At 38.0% G+C, this 22,435-nt stretch overlaps 1 protein-coding gene across 1 annotated transcript; it reads right to left on the reverse strand.

Annotated features, from left to right (window-relative positions):
* Window positions 1–1,900: 1,900 nt before the first annotated feature.
* Window positions 1,901–20,728, reverse strand: LOC123747053 (microtubule-associated protein futsch). Its single transcript, XM_045729035.2, has 5 exons — window positions 20,625–20,728; window positions 17,113–18,437; window positions 16,678–16,868; window positions 15,608–15,722; window positions 1,901–11,976 (listed from the first exon to the last, which is right to left on the reverse strand). Exons 2-5 carry the CDS (start codon window positions 18,379–18,381, stop codon window positions 3,046–3,048), a joined length of 10,506 nt encoding a protein of 3,501 aa, XP_045584991.2. The 5' UTR covers window positions 18,382–18,437; window positions 20,625–20,728; the 3' UTR covers window positions 1,901–3,045.
* Window positions 20,729–22,435: the final 1,707 nt, after the last annotated feature.

A 22,435-nucleotide genomic window follows, 5' to 3' on the forward strand; every position in this document is an offset into this window, starting at 1 on the left:
TGAGTAAACTGAGAGGATAATTACACTTTACTCATTACTAAATTAAATTTATTGACACAGTAAAGTATGGAATAATGTATGAATGATAATATAATATTCATACACCCAAAGTATTCACAGAGGTCTTAACTGTTAATAATTGTTAATATAGTAATTCTGAATTTACTTCACTAGGTGGCAACTACTGTAAATCTCCGAGGTACTGTATATTCTTACATAAAACCTGATAACAAGCATTATTATGTAAATTTGGTACTATAGAGCGTATCTTGAACTAAATATTCTTTTGCAGTCCTACAGTCCTGTTATGAGTGAATATGACTATCAAACGAGGTGGAGGTGGTTAGGAAGGACTGCTTTATCATAACCTGTGTAATTATCTAAGTGTAATTACAGGATGAGAGCTATGCTCGTGGTGTCCCGTCTTCTCAGCACTCTTTGTCATATAACGCTTTGAAATTGCTGATGGTTTTGGCCTCCGCCACCCTCTAACCTAACTTCTTCCAACTATCTACCACTCTGTTTACAAAAGTGAATTTTCTTATATTTCTCCGGCAGCTTTGTTTCGTTAGTTTAAATCTATGACCTCTTGTTCTTGAAGTTCCAGGTCTCAGGAATTCTTCCCTATCAATTTTATCGATTCCTGTTACTATTTTGTACAGTGATCATATCGACTCTTTTTTCTTCTATCTTCTAGTTTTTGCATATTTAATGCCTCTAACCTCTCCTCGTAGCTCATGTCCTTCAGTTCTGGAAGCCACTTAGTGGCATGTCTTTGCACCTTTTCCAGTTTGTTGATGGGCTTCTTAAGATATGGACACCATACAACTGCTGCATATTCTAGCTTTGGTCTAACAAAAGTCGTGAACAATTCCTTTAGTATTTCTCCATCCATGTATTTAAAAACAATTTTGAAGTTAGAAAGTGTAGTATAGGCTCCTCACACAATGTTGTTAATGTGGTCTTCAGGTGACAGTTTTTTTTTATCTAGAATCACCCCTAGATCTCTTTCTTTATCAGAATTCTTTAAAGATTTCTCACATAATTTATAGGTTATGTGGGGTCTATGTTCTCCTATTCCACATTCCGTAACATGGCATTTATTCACATTAAATTCCATTTGCCAATTGATGCTCCATATACTTATTTTGTCCAGGTCTTCTTGGAGGGCATGACAATCATCTAAGTTTCTTATCTTCCCTATTATCTTCGCATCCTCAGCAAACATGTTCATATAATTCTGTATTCCATTTGGTAGATCGTTTATGTAGACAATGAACATCACCGGTGCAAGAACTGAACCCTATGGTACTCCACTTGTGACATTCCTCCAGTCCGATACATTGCCTCTGATTACTGCCTTCTGACCATCAGTGCCAGGATTGATGTGTCCCTGACCATCAGTCCAGGATTGATGTGTCCCTGACCATCAGTCCAGGACTGATGTATCCCTGACCACCAGTCCAAGACTGATTTATCATTGACCACCAGTCCAGGATTGATGTGTCCCTGACCATCAGTGCCAGGATTGATGTGTCCTTAACCATTAGCCTCCATCCCTACATCTGCTTCAGTCTCCACCTATGTCTGGGGCATACGAAGTGTCCCTTTAGTTTACAGCTCTCTGGGAGATGACAGTAGGACCCAAGACCCGCATTGGCATCAACATTATGACACCACACCCCCTCGAACAAGCCATATAAGGGCTTAAATTGTTGACACAGTAGTGATGACAAGAGGTGCACACTTTTCTCAGGTCTTGGACCCCACCCAGAAAAGAGGCACCTCCACATTTCATTGCACTGTGACTTGGCAAGCTTCAATTAATCTCTCACCTTTTATAGGTCTCATATTATATTTTACAAAATATATGGCTGGATATAGTAATTGAAAAAATTAGTTATGAATGCAAATGCTTTATTTTCCTTTTACCAAAATTATTCATTATATTTACAGTTGATATAGGATGTCTGAAAAAATCATTCGAGGGGAAAAATATGCTATTTTATATTATGTACATAAAACTTTCACAGGATAATACATATAATATAAATGTAATATTCAAATTTTGTAGAATTTGAATACAGTAATATATGTGAAATTTTGTAATCTGCAATTTTCTAAAACTGTAAAAAACTAATATAAAATATATTTTCAATAATCAATTCATAAATGCTCTAAACTACAATTTACAATGCATTTATAAAACAAAATTCTGTACTGTATATCACAAGTCAGTCTCTATAGTTCAATTCTAATCCTGTTGTACCACATTACACACCATTACCTCTCCTTCATAAACATATACAACAAGTAAAAAAATACTATCTGCAAACACGTTCAAACATATATGGTTTGAACCTTCCATGTTATATTAGGGGCATAGATATCATAGGCACAAGCAGTAAAGCTGTATCAGAGGTGGGGCTTTCACCTAATGAAGTGTATTGGTGCACAATAGGGGAAAGAGGGGCCCATCCCCCATCTAGAGGTATGAAACGGTGGTACATTTATTTATGAATGGGATTAGTGTCATATTTACATGTGCAAGTCAGAAGAGATGATGAGCTCACAAATTATCAACATCATGGCCCATCCTTGCCTGGCTATATAAGTACAGTGGCACCTCGATTAACGAGTTTAATCCGTCCCAGCACCGAGCTCATCATGTGGGAAAACTCTTCTTGGGAAAAAACAACAAAACTGTTGTAAAAGGTGTCTGAGAACCAGCAGAAACGCTCGTTAATCGAGGAAAACCTTGTTAGTAGAGACAACTGTTCTGCGAGTGGCTCGCTCATTACTTGAAATGCGTGTAGATAGAGCTGCTCATTAATCGAGGTGCCACTGTATAAACAAATTAATTATAGTAACAAGACTCATGCGGCTATACCAGATGTCATGTAGCTAAGTATTGCTCGGTCATTCAATGACCCATAGAAATTCTAAGTGAGACCTGGCATCGACTATGATTATAAAAAAATATGCTGCATTATCATAGTCTCTTCTACACTAAGCTTTGATTTCTCTTTTTGTTCCAAAAGGAGTTTAATGCTTTCGTGGACTTCTACGAACAACAACCTTTTCTAATACTTTATCTGAACTGTTCTGTGAAATTTTTGATGAATTATACGCAACTCTTTGTGAAGGACCTAATTTATTATTGGAACTATTTTCTGTTACTATGACAACATTTTGTGCAGCTGAACTTGAAAATCCCAAATGCAATTGCCTTTTGGCTCGACGGATCTTGACCGGAACTGCTAATGTGTCAGTTATAGACCACATGTCTTTTGCTTTCACCGAGGAACCTGATGCAACGGCTGGACTTGAGTACTTGTCTTGACTCTTATTAATGTTTTCTTCACTCTCGTCCACATTTGAAACCTTGTGATACACTTCTGGTGATAAGATTCTCATTTTCTTTACAGGTGTATTTTCTCTCTCTGTAATGCAACTCTCTGATGATAACTGTCGCTTCTGGGAAAAGGTCTCTTTGTCTTTACTGGAATTGGATGATATAATTGGACTTGCCCTTCTTGATGAGCTTGTATCTTTTGATGCATTGAAATTGGCTTTCCTTGTGAAAGTTTTTGGAGACCTTGTAGCTTCCATATCATTATGTATAACTGAGATAACATTATGAACATTGATACACGACAACTTACTTTCTTGAGTAGTGCTTGCTGTAATATTTGCTGTTCTTCTACGTCTACGATGAACAACAGTTTGTATTATTGAATTAGAATTGCTTGAAGATGGCGGCAATGTATTTTGGATTGAATTAACAATTTGGCTGGATGATTTATTGACTGTAGTATCTGTGCCATTAATTGGATCTTTCTTAGTTTCCAGCAAATGACTTTGAGCAGGAGCTGATTGAATAATGTTTTTATCTGCATTTCTGGAGACTGGGGAATTAAACTGTATGTTGCTCTCAAATTCCATCCCAATATCATTTAACTCGAAACATCCAGACTTTTTCTTTGCAATGGAAGGTCTACTTTGGCTAATTCCAAAGTTATCTACATCCTCAGTGTTCACAACTGAAACAGACAGAGGTTTAGTTTTTTTTCCAACTGCCTTAGTCAAGTCAGAGTTCAGCAAACCATCTAGCATCTTTTTTGTTTTTTGGATTGCATCATTGTGTGAGCCTTTAAGAGTTCTTTTAGGTGACTCAATAGGAGTACTTTTGAACGATGGGGATTGATATACTATTTTCTTGCACGGTGACTTGTGTGGAGTTTTCCTGCACGGTGACTTGTGTGGGTTTTTTTTGCATGGAGTTTTTCTGCATGGCGACTTATGTGAAGTTTTCTTGCATGGCGACTTGTGTGGAGTTTTCTTGCATGGCGACTTGTGTGGAGTTTTCTTACATGGCGACTTGTGTGGAGTTTTCCTGCATGGTGATTTGCGAGTCTTAAGGGGGGATTTTTTGGGAGTCTTTAGCAAAGACTGCGGCAACTTTGGTCCACTAGTATCTCTAACAGGCAGCTCATCAGAAATTATATTTGGCAATGGATCATTCAAAGGAAAGTCCACTGTGCTTATGGTTTCATCACATTTTTCCACTAAGTCTGGTGTTGAGGCTTCTTTATTATTTAGCATTTCTTGGTTCATGTCAGTATCTATATCGGAAATATCCGTGATATCAACTACTGAATTAGTGTCAGAGCTTGAGCTTGAGCTACTGCTGCTGCTACTACTGCTACTGCTGCTACTACCACATTTGCTACACTGACAATCACTGTCAGAATCAGAGTTACTGGAGCTGCTAGAGGAGTTGCCATCACTGGGCCTTGAAGTCTCTGCATGCTGTTCAAGATGGTTCACCTCTTCAGCAGTACTGGGTGAGGATGCTGCACCAGAATCTTGCATGACACCTACTTTCACATTTGCAATGTTAGATTCAAATGTGTCAGTCCGGATGTCATCAGAATGTTGACTAACATTACTGACAGTCGTTTGATTAGGACTGTATAAAAGAAAATCTGTATCATTATTTTCAACTTTACCACTACTATGATTGCCAAGATCTTTTTCTTCCATATTATCATTACTGGAAATCTCCTCCCTGGAACCATCACACTTGCTGGCAGCCAGCAAACTATCTGTGAATACCAAATGCGATGATTTAGAGAACTCATCTTTTCCACCAGAGACTTGAGGTACTGTATTATCAGAACTTGCAATAGGATTACTTCCAGAATCACTTAATGCCAAATCACTCTCAACTATTATGGCAGACGCATCATAAATTTCTCTCCTATTGCAAGTAGCATTATCCTTCTCAGACAGCCGTATTTTTGACAACTGGGCCTTTGATCTTGTAGTGATAGATTTATTGGAAACATCTACAGTCTTCTTAGGTAAAACTTTAGTCTTTGGTGTATCATTTATTTCAGTATTCTTTTCTTGGCTACAGAAATCAAGGTTATCAAAATTATTTTCTACATTTTCATTTGCTTCAAAAATATTATCTATACTTTCATCTTTTTCATTATCCTCCATGTTAGTTTCTGACTCTTCAGAAATAAATTGTAGGAGAGACATTTCAGAGTCATTACTTGAATTATCATTGTCAGAGGCATATTTTTCATTGTGCCGTTGTACAATCATATCAATTGTGTCATCACTCCCTGATGCTGAAGTTGTTTGGTAAGTACTAGTTTGGAGTGGGACAACCTGGAAAAGATCAGCTGGGTAGAATGTAGCATCTTCGATGACACTTCTAGCATCATACGATTTTCTTTTTTGAAGTTGTTTTTTCATAACTTCTGTGGAGTTTGCCATATGTTTTATTTTACTTTCAACTTTTCCAAAGACCTTATTAAGCACTCCGTCACTATTATTGCACTTTGTTTTACCAGACATGGTTTCTTGTTTTCTTAAATTATCCTCCTTAAATTTAGCTAACCTCCTAGATGACCTAATTTGCTTCACTTCAGATATGTGCCCATCATTTTCCTTGTGCAAGTCTTCTTGATACTTAGGTTCAATATCCTCTGCTTTACTAGTGTTACATTTATTCTCTGGCTTGTGAACTTTGAGCTTCTCCACTATCGCTATCTGCTGTTTGAGTTCCACCTCATTATTCAAAACACAAATATTTGCATGACCTTTAACTGATTTCTTGACTTTTGAAATTGGAGTTGCTGCTGCTTTTTCTTCACATTCCTCATCATCCAATTCACCATCCTCTTTTTCATCATCATCATCATCCACAGAGCATTTTGAAGGAGATCGAGACAATATTCTCTGCAATAATTTAGTATCAACAGGTATTTTAGTAGAACTTCCTTTCACTATGTCTTTATCCTCCAAGGTTTCCTTACTATGGTACTTTTCACCTAACTCATCTCCCTCACTTAAGCCTCTCCTCCTCCTCCTCCTCTCATTATATGTTTCTTTTTCTTGCATACTGTTGATAGAATTGTCTCTCTGTCTTATATCAGCAGATTGAATTCTTTGTCTGGAGCTTGCTCTCATACTACTCTCTTGCTCTGGTGAAGATGTACAAAACCTTGACCTTACAGAATCTTTATTTTGATCATAACTGTTAGATGGCCTTGTCAAGCGACTCTTTATTGACACTCTTTGCCTCTTATTTGGCATTTCATCTGAACTTTCCTGCCATTTCCTCTTGTGAATGTCTCTCTCATCCTTGCTCTGAGGTGAACAGCCTTTTTGGTCCCTATATGTTGTTTGTTCCAACAGTCCTTCGCCTTTTCTTGATTGATATCTATCTTCTTTCGTTGTTTGCTGGCTAACACTATGCTTGTGAAGTGATTCAAGGGGTTTTTCACTTCTTAAGGAGATTGTAGCTTCTTGCTCATGGAGGCTGCTCCTGTCAGCATTGTCAGTCCTTTCTCGTTGTAGTTGAGAAGTTCTGCTTTTGACAGGGCTTCCTTTAACTCTCTTTCTTGAAACTTCTTGTATAAAATTCTTCTGAGTCAGTAATTTATTTTCTCTACACATCAAAGGACTGATACCTTCCCCTAGATTATTCTTTTTGTCAAAACTCTGGCTTATTTTTCTAAGTCTACCACCTAGTTTTCCAGAATGGCATTCCTTTTGAGGAGAGCTGTTTCTCAAGCGACCCCTTTTGTCACTTATTTCATTGCATGTGGGTGACGGACTACATCTCTCTTCACACTTTTTGTTTATTTCTCTTACGTCTAAATTTTCTTCTTCGTGTCTTGGTGAATTGCTTTTCTGTCTATTTTGAAGTACATTTTCTTTGTAATCATTATCTTTATCTCTTCTTGGCAATATTCTCACAGGAGAGGTACTCTTTTTTTCATAACTCTCTCCTTTGCTTTTAAAGCACAATCTCTCGTGAACACTTTTTCGCTTTCCATCATCCTTACTTAGCTGTTCACTAATGCCCAGAGTTAATAATTTTTCCTCCTTTTCCTGTTTGCTATGTAAATTATCACTGCCTAATCTTCTCTCTGCTCTTTCATCGTGTACATTTATGTTGTGATAAGTTAAAGCTTCAATATACTCACTGTTCCTGCTAAGTATGTCACCTTCCTTCTCTGATACACCAACATGTTGCTTATTTTGTATCAGAGTAATGTCATGAGAAGGTTCATCATCCTCACTTTCATCAGTTCCCTCATCATACAAAAGCTCCTCTTCCTGTGGAAAAAGACTATCTTCACATTTGTCATCAAGAATGACATCTGCAATGTTCTCTCCAAGTTCATGGCAAAATACTTCATTTTCCTTGTTCTTGCTGTTTATGCCACTCTCTACTTGAGAATCTCCTATGTCATCACTGCACTTTTTGTTTTCTAATGCTTCATCAACTTTTTGACTCTGAGGTGATTCACTTTCAGAACTAACAGATTTGTTATCAGCACAATCTTTGACATTCATGAAATATTTATCACTGGGTAAATCACCATAAGCTTTTGCAGTATGACTATGTGCTCCTTTTGACACATTCTCAGACGCAGTGTAAGCTTTCCTTCTTCTTTCACGCCCCAAAGATTCTCCGTCACTTCCTTCCTTCGGTGTACTTGATATGGCAGGTACCATTTTTCTTAGTTTCTGGACACTAACACCATCTTCTCCAAGTTCTTCACTCTTTGCTGCTGCAACTTCATTCTTCCTCTCAAATTCTTCACTATTCAGTGAAAAAGTCTCATTATCCCACTCAGGTGCTTCAATCTCTAAGGCATCATCATCATACATACTGTTTTCTGACACATTATGTGTATGTCTTTCAATACTGGGTGTGCGTTCTGTACTAGTTTGTGCATGTTCTTCACTTGCATGAGCATGTTCTTCACTGGCAATTGCATGTTCTTCCCTTACGTGTTCATCTTCTTCACTTGTATTCAAGTATTCTTTACTTGCATGCAAATGTTCTACACTTTCATGAAAATATTCTACACTTGCATGCAAATGATCTTCACTTGCATGTGAATGTTCTTCACTTACATGGGAATGTTCATTAATTGCTTGTGAATGTTTTTCACTTGCATGCAAATGTTCTTTGCTTGCATGCACATTTTTGTCACTTTCTCGTGGATGTTCTTCATCTGAATGTTCTTCACTTTCATCTGAATGTTCTTCACTTTCATGTGCATGATCTTCATCTGAATGTTCTTCATTTTTGTGGGAATGTTCTTCAGTACTGTGGGCATGTTTTTCACTAATATGGGGATGTTCTTCATTACTGTGGGCTTGTTCTTCATTACTGTGGGCATGTTCTTCATTACTGTGGGCATGTTCTTCACTACTATGGGCATGTTCTTCACTAATATGGGGATGTTCTTCATTACTGTGAGCATGGTCTTCATTACTGTGAGCATCATCTTCACTGCTGTGGGCATGTTCTTCCCTACCATGGGCATGTTCTTCCCTATCATGGGCATGTTCTTCACTACTATGGGCATGTTCTTCACTAATGTGGGCCCCTCCTTCTCCAGCTATCTTATGTAATGTCTCATCTACAATATTTTCTCTCACTCTCTCATTTTTAAGAGACTTCAAATATTTGTGTTTGTTTTTCACATTTAAAATCTGTTTTTTCTCATCTGATAGCTCATCTTTTCTGTGTTTTTGTTTTGACATGATAGCTTTTAATCGTCCATCTTTCTTGTCTTTTAGTTCAGAAGAGTCACTGATGTCTGCTTCTTGTGCCTTCTTGGCTACTCTTTCGTCTTTTGACGGAATATCTTTCTTATTAACCTCCTCTATATCCCCACACTCCTCGTCTTGTAACTCTGCCTTGCTTATTTTTCGCTCTCGTGACTTTCCGTACCTTTTGTCTGGCTTTTTAGACTTCTCACGCTCTTTTTTTATTTTTAGTTTTATTTTATTTGTTTCTTTCTGACTGAACTCTCTTTCACTTGCATCTTTTACTCTCGACTCAAAATCTTGTCTTTTCTCCTCTTGGGGTGTCACATTATCTGATGAATTCGACAGTATTTGATTATTTCCTTCTCCATTTGGTTTCATTTCTTTTGGTATCTCGTTTGCTTTAATTTCTTCCCATTCTTTTTCTTTTGGCACTTCTGTTTTTCTTTGATCTTTTGGATCCATTTCTCTTCCTACTGACTTGTTTGTATTTTCCTTTTCCTTACCCTTTGAATCAATTTCTTTTCTTTTATTCTCCTTTAACTTTTCTTTTTGTTCTTCCTCCTCTGATATAATTTCTTTTTTCTCTCTCTCCCTTGAATTAGTTTCTTGTCTTCTTGTGCCCTTTGATTTAATTTCTTTCTTTTCACTCTCTCTTAAATTTGTTATGCATCCTTTGTCTTTCGATTTAATTTCTTTTACATCAACACTTGACTCCTTACCTCTCTTTCCTTTCTCTTCTGAACATTTCTTTTTTGCCCTCTCTTTTGATGACTCATCTCTCTCTCCTTGTTTTGCCTCAAAGTCTCTTCTTGGAATGGTATTCAACTTCTGTTCCTCTTCCTCCTCCTCCTCCTCCTCAGACTTCTTTGTTCTTCTACATTTATATTGTGATTTTCCTTTCTTTTTTTCATCTCTTGCATTTCTCCTTTCATCCTTGAGTTCTACTTTGCAAATGCTTTTATCTTTTTCCTTTGTCTCTATGGTATCTAAGTTAGTTTTGTTTTTCATACAGTTTGTATTGTTGTCTGTCTTTGATATTTGTTTACTTCTTGCTTCACAATTTGGCATTTTACCACTACCTTCAGTTTCTGTATTGTTTTCTATAATTAATATTTTGCTGCTGTGTCTGCTTAAACTTTTTCTAACTGTAGTTCCATCTTTATCTTCTGATTCACCTTTGAGTATTTCACCTGATGCACTAAGGTCTTTGATGGAACTCAACACTTTGATTTCTTTACAGGGGTGTGACAGCATGTCACTAATTGTTCCATTTACCTCTTTGCCCTTTGCCATTTTTCTTGTTACTTCAGATTCTTCAATGTTAGCAACTTCACTGTCCGGAGTTTCTGTCACATCCGATATAACATGACTCCCTCCAACAAATGACAATTCTGTGTCATTGACACCTTTCACTTTAATTTTCTCAGTGTTTTCATTACCCTCTTTTATGTAATTTTCACCATCATTCTGAGCATTAATGCCCATTTCCACAGTTAGATCTTTGGTACTAATATCTTTAAATTGCATTTTGTTCTTCTCTACACCTGAGCTACCACCTTTCCCTCTCAACGTAATGTGACGGTTATCATGTTGTGATTTAGGCTTATCCAAAACAGGCAGATTAGTCTTGATTTCAGGATTCTTCTGACAGATGTTGACACTTTCCTCATGAACTGGGTTAACATTCTGCAAATCATCATCTATTTCACTTTTGTTTTCTTTTTTTTCAATATTTGAAAGCACAGCTGAGGCTTCCAATTCATTATTTACCTGTGTATTAATATCTGTTAATTTAAATGAAGCAGAAGAATTAGAACTAGAATTACCTGTTGAGTGCTCTAAACCTGAACTGATTGGCTGACCTTCAGATTTCATTTGTGGCTTTTTAGAGTTTTTAAATTTTGCTGCCATTCTCTGACCAAAGAGTGATTTTGTCAACATTTCATCATCATCATCATCATCATCATCTAAGCCTCTGGAATTTCCACTTTCCATAAAATTACTTATCGTGCCTACTTTCAAAAATTGGTTTTGCTTATAAGGCACTTCTGGCGACTCTGTGCATGTTGCAGGTTTTGTCCAAGTTGTCTCTTTTGGGGTAATGCCAGAATCTATGTCTTCATGGTTCTTAATAGTATGCGATTTTGTTAAAAGCTTAATATTGACATTTGCTCTATCTTCTCTTGGAACAAATGACTGTGAGCTCTCTCCTGCTTTTAAGACACTGCCTGCAACATCACCATCATTCCCTATTAATGATTCTTGTTTGTTGTCTTTAAGTTTACTGTACTGTGTTGTGGCAAATTTACTACCACTCGATAATCCTTGAGAAGTAAACAAGCGTGTGTTATTATCGTTATCTTTCTTACCAAGAATTTTTATTTGATTTCCACTTTGAGCAGCACCTGTGACATCACCTTCAGTGCACCTTCCACTTACATTTAAAGACGGCCTTCTGATTCCTAACCTAGAAAACACGCTTCTTCTCTCCTTTCCATCTTCATTGTGTGTGTTTAACCTGTCATGCAAAATATCATTTGTATTATTTAAAGTTATTTTTAGCCTACCTCCAAGTGTCTTGGTGCTATGTGTCTGTGAACTATCCTTGAAACTTAAAGATGAACTCTGAATTTCCAAATTGGCTTCATCTTCTTTCATTGTTGAAAATCTTGCCCTTTTCCTGTTAAATTTCTCAACTGAGAACGTAACCTTTTCACCTTGTTTTCCCATCATGCTCTGGAGGTTGCGAGCATCATCATCTGAGAGTGAGTTAACACGCTGCCCTCTTACACTAAGCTGAATCCACTTGGAAATATTTCCTTTTCTAGAAAATGTTGATTCACCCTTACTGCAAGAACATTCCTTTTCCTCCTTCTGCAGGCTCTGTAACACAGAAGAGATTGAACTTGATTTTTTGAATTTATTTAAAATAATGTGTTACTAAGAAACATTACTGAAGGGCTTTGAACTTGCCTAATTTTTTGTGATTTTTGTCAATTTCATTCAAATTTAAACCGATTTCCATTCTCCAAGTTTTACCATGACCTGCTCAGCCCTAAATATAGTCAGTGTCATGAATCTTGTGATATACCAGATGGCAAATGTTTCTGGAAGGTAATAACACACTGGACAACTGCTAGAATGAAAATCAGTGCATCTGAAAACCGGATGAAACATAATTACTTGTAGTTTGTTCCAGTATTTCAATCGACATATTTGGTTGTAACAGAAAATAATGGAAGTTTTCCAGTAAAATGAGACTGTGCTTTCACTGCACCAGAATTTGATGCCAAAACATGTATAAAAAATACTTTTGTAGTGATTGTAATATTAAAATGTGTACAAAAGGCATTACTGTATATTGTTTGCATTAATCAAACTTTAATAATATTTTTAATAAAATAGCAAATGTTGGATGCAAAATAATTACGGTTATCTCTTGAGGTTATCTTGAGATGATTTCGGGGCTTTTTAGTGTCCCCGCGGCCCGGTCCTCGACCAGGCCTCCACCCCCAGGAAGCAGCCCGTGACAGCTGACTAACACCCAGGTACCTATTTTACTGCTAGGTAACAGGGGCATAGGGTGAAAGAAACTCTGCCCATTGTTTCTCGCCGGCGCCTGGGATCGAACCCAGGACCACACGATCACAAGTCCCGCGTGCTGTCCGCTCGGCCGACCGGCTCCCTTGTTTCCCTTGTCTCCCTTGTCGGTTGGAGTGAAAGGGGTCTGGTTTAAATATCTACTCAAGCCGAGTCCAATGTCCACAGTTAACCATGCAATTTTGAAAATCTGGACACCACAGATCAGACTAGGTCACACACTGAATTGCAAAGTTAATCGAATATTATTAATTGACAAATGAGATCAATTATGTGGTAAATTGTTCATGTATGTTCTGGGTGCCCCTACATATAGCATGGCTGACAGTACATATTAGCAAGGTCAATATGCGAGTCAGTTTTTCTCATTTGTCAGGATTTAAACTACCAGAAAAAAGGTCAGAATTTTTGCTTGGAGAGAAAAAGGTTATAAATTTAAAGATTGTTTGGGATAAAATAAAGAGCCTTTTAGGACTAGTGAAGATAAATTGTAGACCAGAGACAAGGATATGGTGATGAGGCCTAAGCATAATAGCACTATAAGATATATTTAAAATGACCTTATAATTCTACTTTGCAAAAAAATTATATATCAGAAATGTAATGGATGAGTACAACTTTGTGCACAGAAAAAGGTTTGTTACCAAAGTTACTAATTATCATACTAAAGGCAATAGATTAGTTCCCTGACCAAATCAATAGGAAAGGAGAAGGCTATCTTTGTTAGGGGAAAAATTACATAATAAATTAATCAGTGTTAAAACACTGCAACCATTACAACAGAGCAAAGTAAAATATTAAAATAAAATCCTGTGTGCAGTATTTTCTAAAATACATAGAATTTAAAATTAATGATACTTATATCAGTTCTTCAAATTTGGAAAAGGAGTTTCACCTTAATTTATATTTACTTTTCTTGTAGGATTCCGGAAAAACATCAAACAAATGTGAGTGAATTAAGAAATGTAACAAAAATGGTATAAAACTTAATATTTTAAATGCTGTAAATATTTTTTGACATGTGCTCCAAAATTCTTCTAATCAATGATTTTTTAAATAAATAAGGTTTATCATTATATTAGGTAGTAATAGCCAGAGATGTGTCAAATCATGATAACTATAAGTATTTATGAGGAAACCCTAATTTCCTTAACACGTGAAGTGCAGTTATCGTCACGTGTTAATATTAGTTATTATAGCCAGGTTTTTACAATGTAAATATGGTTATAAACATCTATGTGGATGTAGTGGAGTTAACTAGACACATGAAAAATTTATACAATTTTTAATTGCATACAATCGATGAGGTTATTTCGTGCCAGAAGAAATTACTGTACTGTATTGTCAAATAAAAATTTGGTAATTCTCGCCAGTTTCATTTTACAATATTTCTGGACGACATTACCAGACAATAGCAGCAAAGAGGTGGGTTGCAAGAAACGTTTTGAGCTGTATTTAACAGATCTAAAAGCAAATAGGAATACATATTACATTTTAGGCCTACATACAGTGCTTAACACTACAGTATAGCACTCTACAAACATGACTTGCGCCTGATTTTTTCTCTTGAGTCCGAGCATCGGACATGATATGCGTCTGATAAAAAAATACTTGTATAAAATTCATTTATTATCCGATCGACTTTGGGATAGTTTCAAAATGAGTGCCTTTAGAGTGCACACAATTTGATACCAAAATCAAAGATGTAACACGAAACCTGATGTTAGAACACTTGAAAGATTATAAATACGTTTTTGGTCAAAATTTTAAAATATTTGTTAAAATTCTATTTATTGTGCTATTATTATGGGACTAGTTTTAAAATGCACGCCTTTAGATTGCGAACAATTTGATACCAAAATGAAAGATGTAACACGAAAATTTATGTCAAACACAGGAAAGATATAAATAATTTTGTGATAATGAGCATTTAAAATTAAAATATGTTAAAATTCCAGTTATTGCTCTATTATTATGGGAATAGTTTTAAAATACGCGCATTTATATTGCGAACAATTTGATACCAAAATGAAAGACGTAACACGAAAATTGATGTTATCAAACTGAACGAGTATACACATTAGGCTGAGGTGTACAAATTGGTGCTCGTTCACAGGTAACTTTAGGCTTTGCTGCAGGGAGTCACGCCAGGCTTTTGGACATTATATGCATATACACCTGCTAGGAATTTAATTGCAAACACAATGATACTAAAACAAACGACGTAGCACGAGAATTAAGGTGAGAAAACTGAAACGAGTATACACGTTTCGGTATCGCCTACATGCTCACCCGCACGATCGCCTACATGCCGGATGCATGACCTCTAAGTGGGCAGCGCCCATGCCTGGGATGCAAAAGTGTTAATCACTGTTTTTGTCAATTATGTGTAAATTATTCCACATATGTAAACCAAAGAGAAACAACAAACACACAATCATCACAGCTCCTGCCTTTCTTGGTGTCAGCAAAATTGCATCACATCAGTCCTTGGATCAAATGACCCAACCAGCAATCTCCCAATGTGCACAAAACACAAAAAGGCTGACATTTGTGGGGATTTTTTTTTTTTTTTACATTTCCTTATTTTTTGCATGCAAATGTATTATTTTGTAAGATTTTTTTTTTCATACAAGCAGAGAGGCACCTTTGATTATAGCCACACTAGGGATTAAATTTGTAGTGAAACATGTAATGTGACAAACCGAATTAACCCTGTATGAAAAAATAATGCTTCATAAAGTGTTTCATATGACATAAGAGAACACACATTCACCCCAGCAAGCACATCTAGATGAGTATGTATTCACTCTCACATTCATCCACTGTCTCACTCACTTTCACACTCTCACTTTCTTTTACGTAATTGTCCTTGGGTAAAACCAATTAAAAACTTCAGTACTTTAAAACATACTTGCATGAAAGCAGAAAATTCCTCCTTGTTGTATGCTGCAACACGAGATACAATGAGGTCTAGGTCATCTCTAGGTATCTGGCGCATTGCCCTCCGAAAGATGATTGCTTCTTTCCTAAGGTTAATACAGTACATTATTTATAAATAAATATTCCATAGCCTTAAACAATACTGCATTAAATTTTTATTTTGACCATGAACTAGTGTAAGCCGGCATACGTTCATACCAGAATGATCGATTGACTGATTAAGTAAGTTTCTGAGCTTTAGCCCCTAAGGTCAGTTTTCCTGTCATTGTGTAAGTAAACTGTGGTGTTTGGACAGCACCCCAGTGGCTCTCCGGAAGTTTTAGTTAGCACTGCATCCCAATCAATACACCAGCTTCCTGTGATTATTTTGACGCACTAGGCGCAAGGGTCAATATCTTGCATTCTCTCTATATCGGGGAAGCACATGAGGATCATAGATCAATACAATACCGAGGTGACACGACCAAATACAAAAAAATCCTTAAAACTACAATCAGACAATATTAATCCTTAGGCTACAGACATCATTAATTGTTGATTCACAGGGTAATTAGGGAGTGTGGGGGAGAAGAGAAGGCTTGGGGGGGGGGGTATGGGAGGGAGGGAGGGCTTGGGGAATTTTTTTTTTTTTTTGTACATAGGCGGGTATGACCATTTCTCCATAGCCACTGTCTAAGGGTTAAATGACATAACCTCTCATTTTCTGCACTCTATGGGTGAATTTTACCAAGAAAAATCTTGATTTCATTTCATATAATGGACATCTAGCAGGAAACCTGATTATTCATTAGTTTTTTCATCACTAGACTTTTCTACTCCTCAGCTCTTTAACCAAATTTGTTCAAACAGTAGCTTTATGACTTGCCTAAGGGAAAGAACAGTATCATATCATTACATATCAAACTTAAAATATAAATCAACCACAGAAATATGCTTTAACTATACTCAATCATTTTCCACACTCCTCAACTCCTAATGATGCTGTCCTTCAACAAAAATCTATAAACATAAAATTAAATTTCTTTGTACATGTTCACTTACTCTCTCTGTAGTGATCTTATCTCAGTAGTTTTTTGTCGCAGTTGCAATTTGGCCGTTTTCCACAGAGCTGATACGTTGGCGAGCAATGTCGCATTGTCTTTCTCCAGGCCACTGCACCGCTTCTGAGATTCATCCAATTGCTTCTTCAGGGTTTCTTGCTCTAAATTCTGCTTAGCAATTTTTTCAACCAGCTGATAATGAAAAGTAAATTCAGCATGATTAAATTATTCATGATGTTTTCTATACAGTATTATATATGCACACCCATTACCCTAATGATATGAAACATTAAACGAACTAATTAAATTCTGCACAATGTACTAAAAAAAATAAGAAAAAAGTAAAGCATATAGCAAATGGATTTAATTTTTGTTAGTCAGTATTTCTAGAATAAATTACAACAAAATGGGACACAAGTATCATATAACAACTAACCTCATCTCTGTCTCTACCAACAATAAAGTCTTCAAAGAGATCCATTTGAGAACTGATTTTACTCTTTGGTTCACTTTTTCGTCTTGTTTTTTTTGTCTGCTTTAGAGACACATGTTGCTCAACATTATTTTGCTCACTGCTTACATCCATGAAGTCACTAGCACATGATCTACCAAGATGATATTCAACGTTCGTGGAGTGCTCATCATGTGAAAGATATTTTGCAGGTGTGGGGTCTTTTGCACGTATGAGATGTTCTGCAGGTGTGGGGAGTGCAGCCCATGTAGGGTGTTCTGCATGTGTGGGATGTTCAGCATGAAGGGAGTGTACTGCAAGTGGAGGGTGTACTGCAAGTGGAGGGTGTACTGCAGGTGGGGGGTGTACTGCAGGTGGGGGGTGTACTGCAGGTGGGGGGTGTACTGCAGGTGGGGGGTATACTGCAGGTGTGGGGTGAACTGCAGTTGGGGGGTGAACTGCATGTGATGGGTGTTCTGTATGTATCGGAGGTCCAGTATGTGTAGGGTGTCGAGAATGTGTGGGCACGTGCAGTGAGTCACTGTCATTAACAGAAGAACTTGGCTGGCATACTGTCTTATTCTGATCTGGCAAGATAGTGTCCATAACTACCTTTAATGATTTCTTTAAATCAATCCCTTGCTGGCGGGCAATACAGGTAAGAATGAACTGCACATCTTTGTTGGTTGAAATACCTGGGAAAGAATCTTTCTTTGCACTATTAGGAGGCATACAATTATCATTTTTCATATTTGGTTGAATTTCCTCGCTTGATTGTATTTCTGAAGTGTTTTCATTATTTTCACAAATGCTGTTATTTTCAGACTCTACATTTTCTGTCAATTCATTTTTATTTAGCAAGGTGTTACTAGTTCTTGTGGGTACTGCATCTGCACCACTTTGTGTACAAGTGTGAATATCACTCTTTTTATCTAATTTATTTTCAGGCAAAATTTTACCTTCATTACTTGCACCCGCACAAAGTTTACTGATTTGTTGTTCATGGCTTTTTGACACAGCTAAACACGGCGCCTCACATTCCTTGTTTTCACGAGGGGAGTTTATTGGCATTCCAAGTTCTAAAAATATATCAGCATCATCTACATCATTATTGTCAGACACTTCCAATGGCTTTGTTTTTAACGGGGAAACTTCCAAGTCACCATAAAGATCACTTTCTTCAGAGTCACCATCTGAGCTGCTTGTTTCATGGTCATACTCCTCTTCAGATGTTCCACTTCCAAGATCTTCCATGGTTATATAAGTTACTCAGCACTTGTATCTGTATCAGCACTTAGGTCACCGATATTCTGAAATGAACAAAAGTACATGAGAAATTTTGACTGATATAAGTTATCATATGGTAAAACTTGGCACATAATTCAATATGCAGTGAATCAGGATAAATGGTTAACTACTGCAGATGTGCTTCAATCACAGGAGGGATCAAGAAAGGTATCCACAGGCCAGAAAATTTCAGGCAATAGGTAACATAATAAACATGGCAAAGGAGAGGGGGGGGGGCTGAAATTATTACAGGGTTCTGTAATGAGTACGGTACTGTATATACAAGAAATATAATAAGCTCAGGGAGAATAATAATTTTAAAGTTTAATAAGTACAGCCTGGTGTAATTAGCATACACCAACTCATCATAACTAATGGGCAATTCATCTTTATTATACTGTATCTTTAATCATTATTTATATGTTTGTGTGTGTACACAATAAGATAGTCAAAATTTGTGCCAAATAATTATTTAAAAAAGATCGAGAAATAATATGCATGCCCTGTGATTACCAAGTTAGGTTAGGCTAAGAAGGATAGGTCAAATTTGGTGGGGTTATTTGGTACTTATTTTGAATCATGTACATTTTGTTGTACAAACATAATTATTTGGTTATGATAATGATTACATTTCTAGTCAGCATATATACATTTTTGCCTGTCCTACATTGACAGGGTTTCAAGTTGTGTAGCTATATTACATGTGTAGTAAGGTATTGAAAACTGTACCACAGTGTGTGTGACTGTGTCACAATTAAATCACAGTTATCATGCATAAATACATTTTCATTTATGCTTAGAAGTTACAACAGCTTTACAAGTTACACTGTAGCACAGAAATCAGCACATTCATCAATATTAAAATGTCCAGAGTTAAATTCCCCAGGTCAGAACAGAAACATTTGGGCACATTTCCTTTCACCTATGCCTCTGTTCACCTAGAAGTAAATGTGTACCTGGGAGTTAGGCAGCTGTTGCATCCTGGGAAAGGTGAGTAATTTCCAAGGAAGACTGCAATAAGCCCAACAGGCTTCCTATCCTAACAATGAAACGCCTTATTCAGTAAGTTAATGAATCAGTTTACTTTCTACCACATTTATTTTGGCCATTCATATACAGCAAGGCAAACGTGGAAGGGAAGGGAATTTTCAGGAGAAAGTGCCAAGTCATTACAACTATATAGCACTGGGAAGGAGTCAAGATAAGGATTTGGGATTGGACGGGGGGGAAGGGGGGGGGGTGAAAGAAATGGTTCCCAACCACTTGGATGGTTGGGGATTGAATGACGACCTGCATGAAGAGAGATCGTCGGTCTACCGTCCACCCCAAGTGGTTGAAAGTGTCAGTTGATTATTACTCATCCTACCTTCTATGGACATATTCCAAGTCATTTCAGGAAGCAGACTATATTGGAAAACTGAGCTGTGTTTTCTTAATATTTCAAAAAATATCAGAACAATTAATCCTAACCAAATCTAAAAGGTCTGTAGAAATATTAGATGTAAGCGGTCCGTCTAATTACCGCAAGCTACCACAAGCTACACAAGCTTCACTAAGCTTCCTGGCAATACGTTAGTACTGTAATGAATGAATAAATATGGTATATTTACTCATTACAATGTTGATGCTGAATGTACAACACGAAAAAACATAATTTTAATCTGAAAAAGTATTTTTTTATAAAGAAATTAGACGAAAATAAAGAGCTGGTGACGCCAAATCAAGTCGACGATCCAAGCGCCGGTTACGTTAGGTCAACCTAACCTAACATATCATATTTATTCATTACTAACGTATTGCCAGGAAGCTTTGTGAAGTTTGTGTAGCTTGTGGTAGCTTGCGGTAATTAGACGGACCCGATGTAAGTCTATAGGGCACTACTGTATTAGAATGGAATACCACTGTTAAGGACACTTAGGTTTTAGACTTAAAAGACTCCACAGACTTGTTAACTCCATAACCAAAGTTAAGGCTCAGTGTACGGACACCCAACCAGTACTGATTAAACACAAGCTTGAATTAGGTTATTTTAAACCCTGTTGGCGAGCCGTCTTGTCTACGAGGTGACTTATATCACTAAAACTCTTAAGGCCAGTCCAACCAGAAATTCTGGGTAGATGTGGAAATTAAAAGCTTATTAGTTAATTAGGCCTTAGGTCTTAAAACAACTAACCTTTCATTACAAATATCTACTAATTAAATATAATTACAAGAGATTGTGAGAGTCCTGGAGGTAGAGATGATGATAGTGGAGGACTGGAAGTCCGGACGCACCCAGGTCCATGTTATTGTAAACAAACTCCCGAAGCGGAGCGCGCCAAGTGAGGACAGAGGAAGGTTGGGGAGCGCCGCCACCCCTGAGCCAGGGCCACCCTGGCACCCACTTATGGACCAGGGCCACCCTGGCACCCACTTATGGACCAGGGCCACCCTGGCACCCACTTATGGACTAGGGACCCCTGGCACCCACTCATGGACTAGGGCCACCCTTGCACCCACTCATGGACTAGGGCCACCCTGGCACCCACTCATGGACCAGGGCCACCCTGGCACCCACTTATGGACTAGGGTCACCCTGGCACTCACTTATGGACCAGGGCCACCCTGGCACCCACTTATGGACCAGGGTCACCCTGGCACCCACTTATGGACTAGGGTCACCCTGGCACCCACTTATGGACTAGGGCCACCCTGGCACCCACTTATGGACTAGGGTCACCCTGGCACCCACTCATGGACCAGGGCCACCCTGGCACCCACTTATGGACTAGGGATCCCTGGCACCCACTCATGGACTAGTGCCACCCTGGCACCCACTCATGGACTAGGGCCACCCTGGCACCCACTTATGGACTAGGACCACCCTGGCACCCACTCATGGACTAGGGTCACCCTGGCACCCACTCATGGACCAGGGCCACCCTGGCACCCACTCATGGACTAGGGCCACCCTGGCACCCACTCATGGACCAGGGCTACCCTGGCACACACTTATGGACCAAGGCCACCCTGGCACCCACTTATGGACCAGGGCTACCTGGCACCCACTTATGGACTAGGGACCTCCCTGGCACCCACCCATGGATTCAGGAGCTACCCTGGCTCCCACTTATGGACTAGGGGCCTCCCTGGCACCCACCCATGGATTCAGGGCCGCCAGCCCTCGAACCCCACCCCAGAACTGGGGCCATCATCCTTGGCCTTAATGGGAGAGCCAAAATTTTCCCAGTTGAATTATGAACTGGAATTCCGTCTTTGCTTTTGCGGCTTCGTCACTGTGATTCCATCCATGGCTTATAACCCTACGGGTGAAAAGGCATCGAGACTGTTTTCTGTCCCACATTGTGGCTAGTTTTCGTTAATCACTTTGCTGCCCGAAACGCTGCGCGTACTAGTGGCTTTACAAAAATGTAAATACTGTACTATCCAATGTATTCTCACAAACCCAATGTACCTTCTTGTATATATATAAATAAAATAAAATAAAATAAAATAAAATAACTTTCGCGCTCTCGACGTTCAAAAAAAAGCATACCCTAGATGCTTTCGGCGCTTCGCGCGCCTACGCGGTAAGACCGAAAAAGTGTACACTCTTTTGACTGTCCTGATAATAATTGAAGGCGCACGTATTTAAATTTGGTATCACTGTGTTCGCAATAAAATTGTCTATAAGAACATATCTATAAAATGCCGCCAAACCATAAGGATTATCAACACCAAATAAAAAACTATTCAGATCACTAGCCGAGAGCGCCAAACAGCAACAAAATGTTTCCACTCTCTTACTGGTTGCGAAGCCTACAGTTGTCCTACATCGCTAATTGTGGTATCATTGGAATCGCAATAAAATTCTCTACACGGACATATGCATATAAATATAGATTCAATGTCGTAGCCCACCCAAAACAGTGTGGGAAGTGGCCGAAGTGTTACCCGCGGCGGCATATCGGCGAAACTCGCTTTGAAAAGTGTATATTCAATTCACTGTCCTGACATTATTTGTCGATGTATGTATTTCATT

This window comes from Procambarus clarkii, chromosome 87 (genome assembly GCF_040958095.1).
Source record: "Procambarus clarkii isolate CNS0578487 chromosome 87, FALCON_Pclarkii_2.0, whole genome shotgun sequence".
Classification (NCBI taxonomy): Eukaryota; Metazoa; Arthropoda; class Malacostraca; order Decapoda; family Cambaridae; genus Procambarus; species Procambarus clarkii.

Coding starts and splice junctions, on each gene's coding strand:
- LOC123747053 (XM_045729035.2), bottom strand. CDS start 18,381: ATGGAAGATCTTGGAAGTGGAACATCTGAAGAGGAGTATGACCATGAA. Junction 16,869..17,112: donor TTGGTAGAGACAGAGATGAG/GTTAGTTGTTAT, acceptor TTTCATTATCAG/CTGGTTGAAAAAATTGCTAA. Junction 15,723..16,677: donor ATAAGATCACTACAGAGAGA/GTAAGTGAACAT, acceptor TATTAACCTTAG/GAAAGAAGCAATCATCTTTC.